We start from the raw sequence: 14,155 nt of genomic DNA on the forward strand, positions 1-14,155 counted from the left end.
GTCATAGTTTCCTTTCATGCATTTTATTTGGGTTCTTACAAAGGATGTGACATATGATTTTTGTTCCTCCCTTTTGGATACTGAAAAAAAAAATCAGCTACAGATTAGGGCTCTCAATTAATCACAGTTAACTCATGCGATTAACTAAAAAAAATTAATTGTGATTAAAAAAAGTAATCGTGATTAATCACTGTTTTAATCGCACTGATAAACAATAGAATACCAATTAAAATTTATTAAATATTTTGGATGGTTTTCTACATTTTCAAATACATTTATTTCAATTACAACACAGAATACAAATTGTACACTGCTCACTTTATATTATTATTTTGATTACAAATATTTGCATTGTAAAAAAAAAAAGAAACAGTATTTTTCAATTCACCTCTTACAAGTACTGCAGTGTAATCTCTTTATCGTGAAAGTGCAACTTACAAATGTAGATTTTTTTTGTTACATAACTGCTCTCAAAAACAGAACAACGCAAAACTTTAGAGCGTACAAGTCCACTCAGTCCTACTTCTAGTTCAGCCAATCACTAAAACAAAAAAGTTTGTTTACATTTACAGGAGATAATGCTGCCCTCTTCTTATTTACATTGTCACCAGAAAGTGAAAACAAGCATTTACATGGCACTCTTGTAGCCGGCATTGCAAGGTATCTACATGACAGATATGCTAAACATTCATATGCCCCTTCATGTTTCGGCCACCATTCCAGAGGACATGTTGATGATGCTCATTAAAAAATGTGTTAATTAAATTTGTGACTGAACTCCTTAGGGGAGAATTGTATATCTCCGGCTCCATTTTACCCCCATTCTGCCATATATTTCATGTTATAGTAGTCTTGGATGATGGCTCCACACATGTTGTTGTTCTTTTTTTTAAGAACACTTTTCCTGCAGATTTGACAAAACACAAAGAAGATACTAATGTGAGATTTCTAAAGATAGCTACAGCACTCAACCCAAGGTTTAAGAATCTAAAATGCCTTCCAAAATCTGAGAGGGATGAGGTGTGGAGCATGCTTTCAGAAGTCTTAAAAGAGCAACACTCCGATGTGGAAACTACAGAACCTGAACCACCAAAAAAGAAAATCAACCTTCTTCTGGTGGTATTTGACTCAGATAATGAGAATGAACATGCATCGGTCTGCACTGCCTTGGATTGATATTGAGCAGAACCCATGATCAGTATAGACACATCCTCTGGAATGGTGGTTGAAGCATGATGGGACATATGAATATTTAGCACACCTGGCATGTAAATATCTTGAGATACCAACTACAATGGTGCTATGTGAATGCCTGGTCTCACTTTCAGGTTACTTTGTGAACAAGAAGCGGGCAGCTTATCTCCTGCAAATGTAAACAAACTTTTTTGTCTGAGCGATTGGCTTATAGGCTCTAAAGTTTTACATTGTTTTATTTTTGAATGAAGTTATTTTTTGTACATAATTCTACATTGGTAAGTTCAACTTTCATGATAAAGAGATTGCACTACAGTACTTGTATTAGATGAATTGAAAAATACAGTTTCTTTTGTTTTTTACCATGTACATATTTGTAATCAAAAGTACATATAAAGGGAGCATTGTACACTTTTTATACTGTGATTATAATTGAAATCAATATATTTTTAAAATGTGGAAAACATCCAAAATATTTAAATAAATAGTATTCTATTATTGTTTAACAGTGCAATTAATTGTAATTAATTTTATTGTGCAATTTATCACAAATTTTTTTTAATCACTTGACAGCCCTACTACAGATTAACTAATCAAAATGTAAGTTTGTCATCCTTACCTCACCAGGATACAGAGGCAAATATTTTAGGTTTTCTGTAGTGCTAAGACCAGATGCATTTTTTGACAGAATCAGACAAATGATTTAAATATACTGCTCTGGATTCTGCACTCATTCATGAAATATTAAAACTTTATCCAGTTTCTATTTTTCTTCAGGGAAGGGAAGTTTGTCAGTTTGAATGATATCCTATTCAATCTCCATATTTAAAAATAGCAAACATGAGAGGAAAAAGTAGGTTTTGCATCATTGTGGATTCATAAAATTACTCTCCATTTAGAAGAGAAAATATGATGGTAGCCCTTAAATAACTGCAGTAGAGCATATTTTCTTTCACTTTCTCACAATTTAAGAAACATACATATTTTCAAAAAATCATATTTTAGGTTGATTGTATTTGCAATCCATAGCTCTTTGGAAGCAGAGCAATATTTGAGAAGTCTGGGGATTGGATTCCTAAATGTATATGTCCGTGACCTTTTAATACTGAAGACTGAAAAAAGACTAAAGAATGTAAAAGCTAATCTGCTGCTAGTATGGGATGTAAGAGGCTGATATTTGTACTTTAGAAACATGGAACATAAATCTGTGATAGTGCATATTTACAAAAAGTCTTTATGAAAGTTCAAGAGTGTGACAGCTTACATTTAAGTGTCCTCATTATTGACTTGTTAACTGTTATCATCTTTTTAATTTCTCCTAACTGATTTCTTGTTACTTTAAATAGAACCATTTTTTTTAAATTGCTAATTGGTAGCAAAAGTATAAAAGCACTGGAGATATAAAATGAAACTTAAAGAGAGAAAGCATTAAAGATGAGTAAGTATTTCTGGCATTTGCAAAACGTGAATTAGGGTCTGTTTATGTTATGAATGCAAAGAGCTGAAGTGGTGGTGTTCTAAATACTACTTTTTGTTACTTTGCAGGTCCGAAGGTGAAAGCTCAAGAAGCGTCAGGTACGTGTTTACATTGTCATTTCTTCCTTCTATCTCACAGTCCCTACAGAGCTGGTTATTTTAATGAAACAGCGTGCTTTGGTTTCTGGCTTAATGCTCCAAGTAAACTGTGTTTTGCATTTAAAAAAGGCTTGATTTAAAAACACAAAACAAAAGACAGAATGTTTTACAATCTTTTTTTAATTTTTGTTTTAAAATTGGTCCTATTTTACACAAGAATAAAAAAGCATGCTATAGTGATTGTGTTTCAATTAGGACCAACAAATAGACAAGCACAGTGTTTGCTGGCCTTGTTGTCTAGCCACAACAGACTGCAAGAAGGTTTAGTTCAGACTTGTGTGTGAGAGGATTTTCTGTACCATAGCAAAACCAAAGACTGGGACAGCCAGGGAACATAATTTCATTGTAATTTCTAGTGTTTCTTCTTACCGTTTTGCATGTTGGCCATTACTCTAGCAAAGGAATGCACCAACTCTTAGTTCTAGGGCATAACAGCTGTCAAATTCCATGTCAATACAAAATGTCCCTCTGCTCTCATGTTTGGTTGTCTTTGTACAATCCTGTTCTTTTACATAACAAAAGAGAGAAACTTCTTAGATTTTCTTTAAACTAGTTTGATTTCATGGAGATCCTGATGCCCTGGGAGATGTTGATGGTTAGGGCATCAGACCTTTAATGTATGTAACATATTTTATAGTTATTGTCTTGGATTTGCCTCACACACTGAAAATATATTTCTCTTCTTTGTCATAGCTGTGAACTGTGGAACTCTTAGTGGGCATTTTAAATCAGTCAGAACTTTAAAAACTGCACACTTGGAACCTGTTTCTGCATTTCACTTGCATTCATACTCTTTTTAGCTAAAACGAATGTCTTGATGCACAAGAAACGCAGGCTTGGATCCATGATTGCTAGATCCAGAATGGCAGCCACAAAATCTCTGCCTAAGTTCTCCAGTTTGCTATTTCATTGTTACCATGTTTCCCCAACTGCTGGCATTGTAAGCTATTCCCACCAGAAAATCACCGCCACCAAAAAATCAACTCTAGGCTGCTCTGGTTTGGAGTATCTGCAAAAACTCACTGACTTGCAGATTAATCAGTTTCATATTTGTGTATCAGACACCAAGAGATTTTCTAAAACATGAGTGAAAACTCTGCTCAGAATCACGCACCAGCTCTCTGTGCCTTTCAGCTGATTGCTTAATTAGGACACTTTTCAATAAATATCAAATCAATGTGGAACTGACCTGCATGTGGAGTAGAGTGTGGAAGAAGCGGAAAGCATGTTCCATGCGTACAATAGGAGAATTAGAATAATTGGTTAGTAGTTAGGATTGTAGTGAAGGAGACATACGCAGATACACAACTCCCTTAAATTTAGTAATTAGCATGGCCTCACATTTCTAGAGTTGAAGAAGAAACTATTCTTAGTATGGTATATTCAGATTATTCATAAAAGAAGGAATAGATAGTTAGTCATAAAGCATTTGAAAACACATGCTATAAATGTGCTATCTACTGAATTTGTCCCATTTTAAATTTGCCTGAAATAAGGACTGAGTGAAAACTGAAAAGGAAACACAGAATTTTGCCTGTTTGTTTATTATACTGTGAAGGGCCAGTATAAAGGCCCCCACAACTTAAACTCCTGCCTGGAGTTGCTTTAGGCTCCCTTAGTCGTCAAAGATATTATAGGTTGTGTACACAACAATATGTTGGTAAGACAATTTCTTATTGCACTGAGTCCAATGGCCAGGCAGTGGAGTTTGACCACTTTGATAAATATTTATAATATGCAAGTTCATTTACCCATAATCTCTTCCTATTCATTGCAATATTGGTCTGCTTAGGGAGAAAGTTAAAAAGAAAAGCCCAAAATAACTAAAATCACATTGGGTTATATTCTGATCTCATAGGTTGAGAATCACTTTGCTGAAGTCAATAGAGTTACTCAAGACTTACCTTGATGTAACTGAGATCAGATTCCTGCCCATGATGATTTCCTTCTTTGGCATTTTGATTTTGTTGATTTGCCCTTCTTTGACTTAACTGCTGGCAACCATTTTCATATTTTATTTGGTGATTGGAAAAGGATGATCTGCTATTTTCATATGAAATCACAATAGAGAGCCTATTCTACCTTCAAGTGTGTGTTTACTAAAGGTTCAATTCCCCTCTGCAGTCTAGAGGGTGCAGATAGAACAGAGATTCCTCTACAGTGAGGAGCTCAGTTAGTCTCCATGCTGCCTTCAAATAAATACGTATTTATCTTTATAAAATACTTTGTCTGGGCCCATCCCATGCTCTGGGTATGAAGCCCATAAATTAGAATTATATAGTGCAAAAACCAAAAGAACTTGACAGTAAGTATTCACCAGCAACTATAATGAGGATAATAAAATAAACCCAAACTCTTTAGCCCTCAGCACATCTTTTCCCCTAATGCTTGGGAAAATAGATGGGATCTGTAGTACTCTTGGAAGACTAATAAATCCAAGCTTTGGTGGACTGGAGTAAGGGACTGAGTTGCAAAGTTGGGGAATGCCCTGCCAGCAACATCCTGCTTCTTATAGCAAAGGGGATGTCTAGACTGAGCATCTTCACAGAATGAAGCCGTGACAGTACAGCACAGAGAAGCATTATTTCAGATAACCAGATCTCAAACCATTTAGTACTTTAATGGCAAACACTAACACCTCGAATTCCTCCCAGAGGATAGGTGTAATGTTCTTTCAGCATGAAATTCATCTCAGCACTAGCATTAGCTTCAGTTTCAGAATGATTTCAAGATGTAGCCCCAATCTAAAACAGGCCAGCACAAAGGGTGTATTTAGAAATAGGCCAGAGCTAATATGAATCTAATGACCAGAAATCCTGGCACATGGGGTGACAAAGGGGCAGCATTTGCTATTTCAGCCCATGGGGTATATTCTGTACCCTACACAGTCCACTTATACTGAGATTTGCAGAGTGGGTAAATTTTAATCCGAAATGGCTTTATACCCTTTTGCCTGTCTGTGTTCGTGCTTTTTTTCCTTCCGATCGTACTACTTTCGCTTTGCTTTGTTTTCCACAAAGGCCCACTTTTCTCTCTAGGTAACATCTTGAGCTTGTAGTCAAGTTGCTTGTATTGTTTTGCTTCTTTATTACTTCTTTCATAGTGCATAGCTCAAGGTGCAATTTAATCATCTCAAATGAGGCGATGAAGGCAGTTCAGGGAGCAGCACTTCCGTTTTGTGACAAGAAGAAATAATCATTTTTCTACACAAATGAATACATCAGTGAATGTAAAAATGCTGGCGAGATCAATATGCTGACCATAGCATTTGTCAGCTTCTTCTGCCAAATTGTTCTCAATAGAATCCATGAAGTAGAGTAGAGAGGCAAGATGCTGCAGTTTGGTGGCAATCCAGGAATAAAATTCCCAGTGTGAATATTTATTGGACAAATAATAGATACTACTAAGGGATTTCATTCAGGGGTTGTTTGATACACTTATAGATAATAAACAAGAAAGAGGGCAGTGGCTGGAATTCATACATGTCAGACTCTTACTATCTACAGTACACAAAGAAAATGGCAATTTGTACTAATAAATGTACCATTTCACGAGCACCGTTTTTGCAAAGAAAGCAAAAAAAATAAGATGTTTGTAGGATTGGATAACTAATAGGATTGATAATGAGACATGGTGCTGCCTACCCCTAGGTCATCAAAAGGCATTAGCATCCCCTGCTGTTTAGTGGCCTAATGTATGCTGAAGGAGTCTTAATTGACTTCCTTTTGGAATATTGTCCAAGTTATAGCAACCAGTACCATAATTAGCTCTTATGTTTGCAATCTCAGCAAATGGACGTGGAAATTGCAAGTGGTAGGGGCGCTGGGCTCCTCTTCCTCCTGTAAATGTGCTCAACGTAGGTCAGAGCTGAGGCATAGTGGAGTGTGGGCTAATTAACTCCTGTGACTCTTAGTTCCTTATATTAACAGAAGGATGGATTAATTTAGTGGGCTCAGAGGCAAGTTTAATACATTAGTACCAGTCTTGTTAATCTACCATATAAAATTTAATACTAGCAGGTTTTTTCTTATTTACCAGTACAGAATTTTCCTTCCCCTTCAGTATAAATGGGCTAAGAAAGGATTCTGGACAGTTACAACAAAGCTACAAATGAGTGTATTTTTGCAATAGTATTAGGAACTTTCTCCATTTTGTTAACTAATAATAATAATAATAATAATAATGGAATAGTTGACTTAAATGCAGTGTTATGAAATTCAAATGCTTCGTAAGATTTGGACTCAAACAATAGATTATTTCTTTTTGGGGAAGGAAATGAATACATAGGAGACAGTAGTCTGTGTCTAACTTACAATATGTTTATTATTTTTATTATGGTCATTCCTGTAGGCCCAGCTGAGATTGGGACCCCATTTTGCTAGTAGTTGTACAAACACCTAGTGACAGCTGGTCTGTGTCCCAATCTGCTTACAGTCAAAATAGGACAGAACAGATAGAGGGTGGGAGGAGAAAAGTCTCATGGTATGTGGTGTTTTTTCTTAAAGCCCCAGCTCCTGGAGTCATGTGAATACATCAGACTCTCAGCTTTAAAAGTAACAAGTTTCTAGCTGTCATGATTGTAGAGAAAAGCTTGAAAATGTGAATTCTGGTTTGTTTTTATTTTTTTTTTATGTTGCAGAAGGCAAATAAAAAGGATCCTCTAAATTTTCTTCTAAAATTCCCACCACCAGTGGAGATGTACTGTAAACAAGATGCTGGAAGCTTCTGGCATTTGACTAGTATTCTCCAACCTGGCTCAGTCTAAATCTAGATGAGACACTTAAATCCACCAAAGCTATTGGCTGCCAGTGTCTTGTTTATACTAGAAAGAGCTTAATCCAAGTCTGATCTAGTTCACACTCAGGGCCAGTCATGCCGCCATCTGTTCTGGGAATGCAGGATATGTAATGGTGAGTTAAAGCCACTTCAGAAACTGAGCAAATACACTGGCTGTAATCATGGCTCTAAACACACTGCTATGTTAAATACTGCAAAAACAAAACTTATGTAACTAGGCAACCTATGTAATTGCTGAATGTTAGCAAGAAACTCCTTTGAGCAATTTCTTCATGACTTCCCACCAGACCAGGGATTGAAAAAAGGAGTGTATTGGTGTCATTCTTTGCAAGTTATCCATTTACCAGAAGGATCTTTATTACTTTTGTGAAATGAGTTCTGCTTCTGCTTAACAGTATGCTTTGAATGCTCTGACAGCACATTTTGTGCCTAAAATTAAATAAAGTAATTTTCCACCTGGAGATAGTTTAGGTAACTTCTCATCTTTAATAAGAGAGTGTTTACCTTCTAAAACAAGTAAAACTTGCTAGTCCCATCACTGAATCGATAAAATTACTTGATGAACAATACTGTGTAGAGTGTTAAATATGAAACCTATTTAACTTGCTATTTGTCAAATGTGGTGAGTTTGCTGTCATATTGATTTTTAGAGCATATTTGGTTTAGAATCCTAGGTCTACAGTAAATATAATCCTTTCTTTTCTTTATTGTAGGGCTCCCCCACCCCACCCTAAGAAATTCTGAAATGTAGACAATGTATTTTACCTCAGTGAATTTACCTCTGGGCACTACATTTTTCATAATTCTTGCTGGAAAAACAAACCCTTTTAAAAAAGGTAGATGGGTCATCTTTAAAAAGAACCAAAGAATCCCCACACAACTAATTTTAGTCTCCCCACATTCAGATGACATCAGAGTACTTGTGCCAGTCTCTGTGGATGTGTAACTCCAACAGACCCTGGTTGTCAGGGGGGATCAAACCTGGGATCTCTGAAGTTTTAGTGCATGAGCCTTTACCCTATGAGCTAGAAGCCAACTGACTATTAGCTAAGGTTGTAGAGCAAATCATTAATCTTTCTCTCCAAGTGGTCTTGGTGCCACTAGATGGGACAGAACACCACACTCAGGAGGTTTGTGGGTTACACATGTCTTGGGTTACATGGGTTACAGATGCACTGAGCTGCAGTATAAATACTAAAGAGTTTTGCCTTGATAGATGGTCTTTCTTAGATATTTGGTTTTGAAGTACTTACTTATGTTTTGCACATGGAATCGTTTATTACATCTGAATAGGGCACTTTTGTTGAGTTGCTTGAATTTGATGATCAGAAGTTCCCACAGCTAGATACAGGAATTTGATGGTCAGGGTCACTCTGAAGACACCGGCTCTTCACGCTCCAAACAGGCACATTAAAGGAAGTATATGACCGTGTACCTCAGATGATCACATGATGGTGCATATGGAAAAACAGAGTGGTCTAAAAAGTCATCAGGCCCCGGCCAATACAGGACTTTGTTTCATTAGTAACATTTACTCTGATTTTACTTCAAAACAATTCAAAAAAATAAATAAGTCAGAAAGTCTGTGATCTTACAGTCCTCATTTATTTTAGTAGGATTCATGTGACTAGTCCCTTCACTTCGATGGTGGTTCTCTTTTTCTGTGTGTTCTTCCATGTCAATAAAGATTGCCCATAACTTGAAAGATCACTTCTGGCAACTGAACTCAGTTAAAATACATTCTTGTGATGTTAAAATGTAACAATATTATAATATCAGTTTGAGGTTATTTATAGCGTGTTATTACAGTAAATGTGGTCTAGATATTTAAATTAACTAAAGCCATTAAAATAGATAGTTTGAAAGTTTACTTTCTCCAGGTAATAAAGGTGTATACATGGATCTATGAAATATGTCAGTCCTTTTAATTAGCTGTGCCTTTTTTCATACAGCTGTGAGTAGAAAATGCAATTTATTTTGAGTCATTTTAATACAATGTGACAGAGCTCAGAATATTTACTATGAAAAAAGTAGTATAAACTGTCACTTCAAAGCTTAGCGAGACAAGCGAGTGAGGTAATATTTTTTTATTTGGCCTACTTCTGTTGGTGAGAGGGGCATGCTTTCAAGCCACATAAAGGTCTTTCTCAGGTTAGGGAAAGGTACTCAGTGTCACATCTAAATACAAGTCACATGTGCTAACTACCTATGCTAAATTATCTGTTCCATCAAGGTATTCCAAGTGTCACAGATAAATACAAGATGTCAAGACCATGGTTCCTTAGAATATGTGCTAACTATGTATGCTAAGCTATGTTTGATATAGTATTTAGCTGTGACATTCTGAATACCTTTCCCAGACCTGAAAATAAGCTCTATGTGGCTTGAAAACTTCTCTCTCACCAACAGAAGTTGGTCCAATAAAATAAATTCCCTCACCCATGTTTTCTCTTTAATATCCTGGGACTGACACAGCTACAACAACACTGCGTACTTCAAAGCTTGTAAGAATAGCTAAAGCAACACCTCAGAATGAAAAGGTATTTTTCTTACCTCTGGATTACATAGCTGAATCTTCAATAGCTCTGACAGGCAACAAAAAGACAAAGAATTCAAAAATGTGTGTGGTGTGGGGATTTCAAAAGAGGAGACTTACACTGATTTGAAGATGACAATTACGTGAGTCTTTCTGTCAAGCAAGACTGTAAAAGAATTCACTAGCAGCACTGTTATCTACCTTAAATTTTACTTTGAGAAGTTATGTGTACTCCCCCTGCACCCAATGTGTGTGGCTACACTGCAGTCATAGAGTGTGATTTGTGTAGACATACCAGAGCTAGTTTTAATCTAGTGAGCTCAGGAACTAGTGCAATGAAGCCATGGCAGCATGGGCTTCATACTGGGCTAGCCATCTGGGTGGGTCCAGGCAGGCTTATACAGACTGCACTGAAAAGCCCATGCTGCCACAGTTTCACTGTTCTAGTACTTGAGGTAGCTAGATTAAAGCTCTCTTGGGTACGTCTATGCCAGCTGCAATCACACCCCCATCACTTCAGTGCAGACACATGTTGCGAGACATAGGGCCAAATCCTCTCTATTCCACTGCAGGAACACAGAGGGGCTCTAAAGAGGGCATAATACTTTTTCCCACCTTCAGGGAACTGCAGGGTGGTGCAGAGCTGATGTACCCACTCAAAGCCATCCCACCACATAGCCGCTGGTGTAGTAACATAGCCAGTGAAGTAGATCTGGTCTAAACGTTTTCAGTGAAACATTTTTGAAAACCCAGGTTCATGTCAGCCTCTTTATCTTTGGCCCAGTAAATATTTAATTTATGTATACAGCATGGAACAGCTCCGACAGGAGAGATTGAGACAGACTGATTCTATAACCCAGTTGTTCAGGCACTCACCTCATGGGTGTTGCCAGCAGAGCCCTTCAGAACATCCACTGCAGCAACCTCACAGGGTCCTTGCTGTGCTGGCCAGCATGAAGGGAGAGGATGACCGGGACCTCACCCCCCGGCCCTTTTGTCCCCTTTCAGGCATCTGACACTATGGGGTGCTAGGAATGAGCAGGGAGTATAGTCCTCCTCGAGTTCCTGTGCAGGAGGGCAAAGGTAGTAGGGAGGGGCTGGTGAGAATTGGGCCCTGAGAAGGAGTTCCAGATCTGAGCCAAAGAAATATCTAACAAGAAACAAAGCAGCTCTGCACAGTTATTTTACTTTTTATTGATTTATTTATTTAGAAGGACTTTATTAAAACTCAGTGTCTGCTTGCAAATCAGTTTCAGGTAAAATAAAGGTATACAGAGCCACACCATCAATGTCATAGTTTAGGGGTGAGTCATGTGAATGTTCAGTTACTATGTTGTCTCTCTGATTCACTGACTGCATGACAGGAACTGTCTCTGGCTACTTTAATTGTGACATACAGACTTTTCATATGGTATTTATGGTAACCCTAAAAAATTAACAAAATTATCAAAAACTATTAATTTTCTAAACAGATTCTTAAGCACCAACATTGAAAAGATCAGGTTGACCCTTCAGCTTTACAATAGACAGGAGAACATGCTGAGTTGCTTCATATTAATTTACTTGACACTTTTATTGTTAATGGAGATAAAATGGACAGAATAGGTACCTGATTTTAAAAATATTCTAGATCTTTATGAAATTGCTTATACCTTTTAAAATCTATAAAATACATATAATATAATTAGACTGAAGTTTATGAATGGTATTGCAATACATTCATTTTAAAATGTTGTCAAAGCTTCACTAGTGCATTTTATAATTAACAATTTCTCTATTAGAACCAAATAAGTTTTTTGTTTGTTTGTTTTTTTAAGTCATCAGAAAATAAGCTCTGGGTTGACACAGGAGGGTGAGGAGGAGAGGAAATGGATTGCTTCAGGTAATAAGGTTGTGAATGTAGTTTTTAAAAAGCAGTATACATTGAAGACACATTGTATCATGCAATTTGCAAATGTATTTAATGTGTGTACTGCATATATATATACATGGCATACAAAAATACATGACAGTATGTTGTAAAGGTTTTAATACCTGGAATTCAGGATGGTCACATTACTAAGAGGAGATGAAACCACAAATTAGGTCATCCCAAACAAGTGCTAATCTAATCTTTATACCACACCATTAGGTGTTCTGTATATGCCAGGTAATTTAACACAAAAGTGTTTCACAAGTATGTTAAGTGACAAAAATGTTGTGAGATAATTATTTATATCCCTCCACCTGTACCTCAGTTATCATGGGCCCGATGCTTATCTTATTTACATCCGCATTATGCAGGAACAAGTAGAATTAGAATTGTTCCCCAGGTGTCTAACTTTGTGGCTTCTAGGGAAGGAAAAATTATAAGTAATACATTTTAGAAATCTTAAAACAACCTAACAAGAAACCCTAAAAGCATAACTCTACCCTCATCCTTCCCAGTTACACAGTTCACTAGCACAGGAATGTCGAACATGGACCCTACAAATTAGTAAGGTCGTAATTAAGATTTTGCATTAGATCATGAGAAATGTGGTGTGCGAATTGTGATACTGTATGTATTGGAGGTCTCTGGAACTTATTTATACAGGACCCACTGTCTATCAGGGAAAGTGGTAAATGTGATGTGTTAGTTACCGTTTATTATGAAGGAAGCCTTAATGGGGCATTTCCTTGCTTGTAAGGGTTTGTGTGGGTAAGTGTTCCCCTTAATATCATTATATGTTATCACAGTAGCACTTTGGGGCCCCAATGGATATCAGGGCCCTATTGTGCTAGGTACTGTACAAACACTAATTAGAGACAAGTTCCTGACCTGAAGAACTTAGTGAAAATAAACAAGTCTGACACAGGGAATAGGGAACAGAGGTACAGAGAGGTGAAAGCGACTCACCTAAAGTAACAGAAAAGGTCTGTGTCAGAGACAAGCCTAGAAATCTTGTTGCCTGCCTCCCACCCCAATGCCCTATTCACTAGAATCACATTGTCTCTTGGCTTTTAATGAAGCTTTTACTTTGTCGGAAAATATATAAGATACATGGAGGGCCACCACATAATATGTGCATCTTTAATCGCATTGAATTTGGAGTTTGATAATTAGATGTAATGGTGTGTGTGTATATTAGCTTTAAGTATATGCAATTACTTACAGAAGTGCTGAAGTATGAAGATGCCAACATATTCTCTAATAAGGGTTCTTAAAAGGTGAGTAATGTTTTCCCTGTGAATCTCCTAATTAGAAACACACATCTCTTCCTATTAACATTTTAAAATTAGATTAAGCTCCTATTAATACATAACTGTAACTAAATATTTTCTCCAGTTCTTGGAGCCTATCAAAATAAATTAGCCATTTATTTATTAGCGCCGTCTTGGACTGGTGTATGTCTTTATATACAGGAGAGATAAGCTAAAATTGGATCTCTAAGGATGCAGCTGATTGTTTTTTAGCATAACCTTTGTGTGCTCCAAGTACCCCCATTAACCTTAGATATTTTCCATTGGCCTTGTTTGGTGTGTATCTGCTAAGGACCTGTCACAGTGGTGGATCCACATACATATAAGCACTCATGATTCAGCATTTTTTTCATAATACAACTTCACAATATCAGCTAGAATTCATAAGCTGCACAGACATAGCTCCAATTTATCACACCCTCATTTAATATTGTACATTCCTTGACAACAGTAGAGATGCTCCAGTTTTACACTAGTGTTACAGAAAGCAGAATTTGGTGATTTTTGTGTTTTGTAGAAGTGGAATGGGAGTCAGGACTTGAGCTGTGTAAATGTGATGGGTTTCACAGTTTGCATCCAATCTCACTTAATGGGAATTTGCTTCCATTAACTTTCCCTGAACTTTTAAAATGGAATGCATGCAAAAAACTCAAAATTTACTCAATTGCAGATGGGCTTAAAATAACATTCCTTTACAATGCTGGAAACCAAAATACAGCAGCAACAGTACTGTTTTTAGTCACTTGGAAATGAGAACTAGAGAATGAAACT

General features: G+C 36.8%; 1 protein-coding gene across 2 annotated transcripts in view; it reads left to right on the forward strand.

Annotated features, from left to right (window-relative positions):
* The window catches only part of IQSEC1 (IQ motif and Sec7 domain ArfGEF 1), a 688,386-nt gene that overhangs the window by 205,457 nt on the left and 468,774 nt on the right, over positions 1 to 14,155 (forward strand). For both annotated transcript variants that reach the window (XM_045024040.1, XM_045024037.1), the window contains exon 2: positions 2,740 to 2,769. In XM_045024040.1, the coding sequence (XP_044879975.1) occupies positions 2,740 to 2,769 (30 nt within the window). The remainder of the gene's footprint in view (positions 1 to 2,739; positions 2,770 to 14,155) is intronic.

Source organism: Mauremys mutica, chromosome 7 (assembly GCF_020497125.1).
Source record: "Mauremys mutica isolate MM-2020 ecotype Southern chromosome 7, ASM2049712v1, whole genome shotgun sequence".
NCBI classification, from domain to species: Eukaryota; Metazoa; Chordata; order Testudines; family Geoemydidae; genus Mauremys; species Mauremys mutica.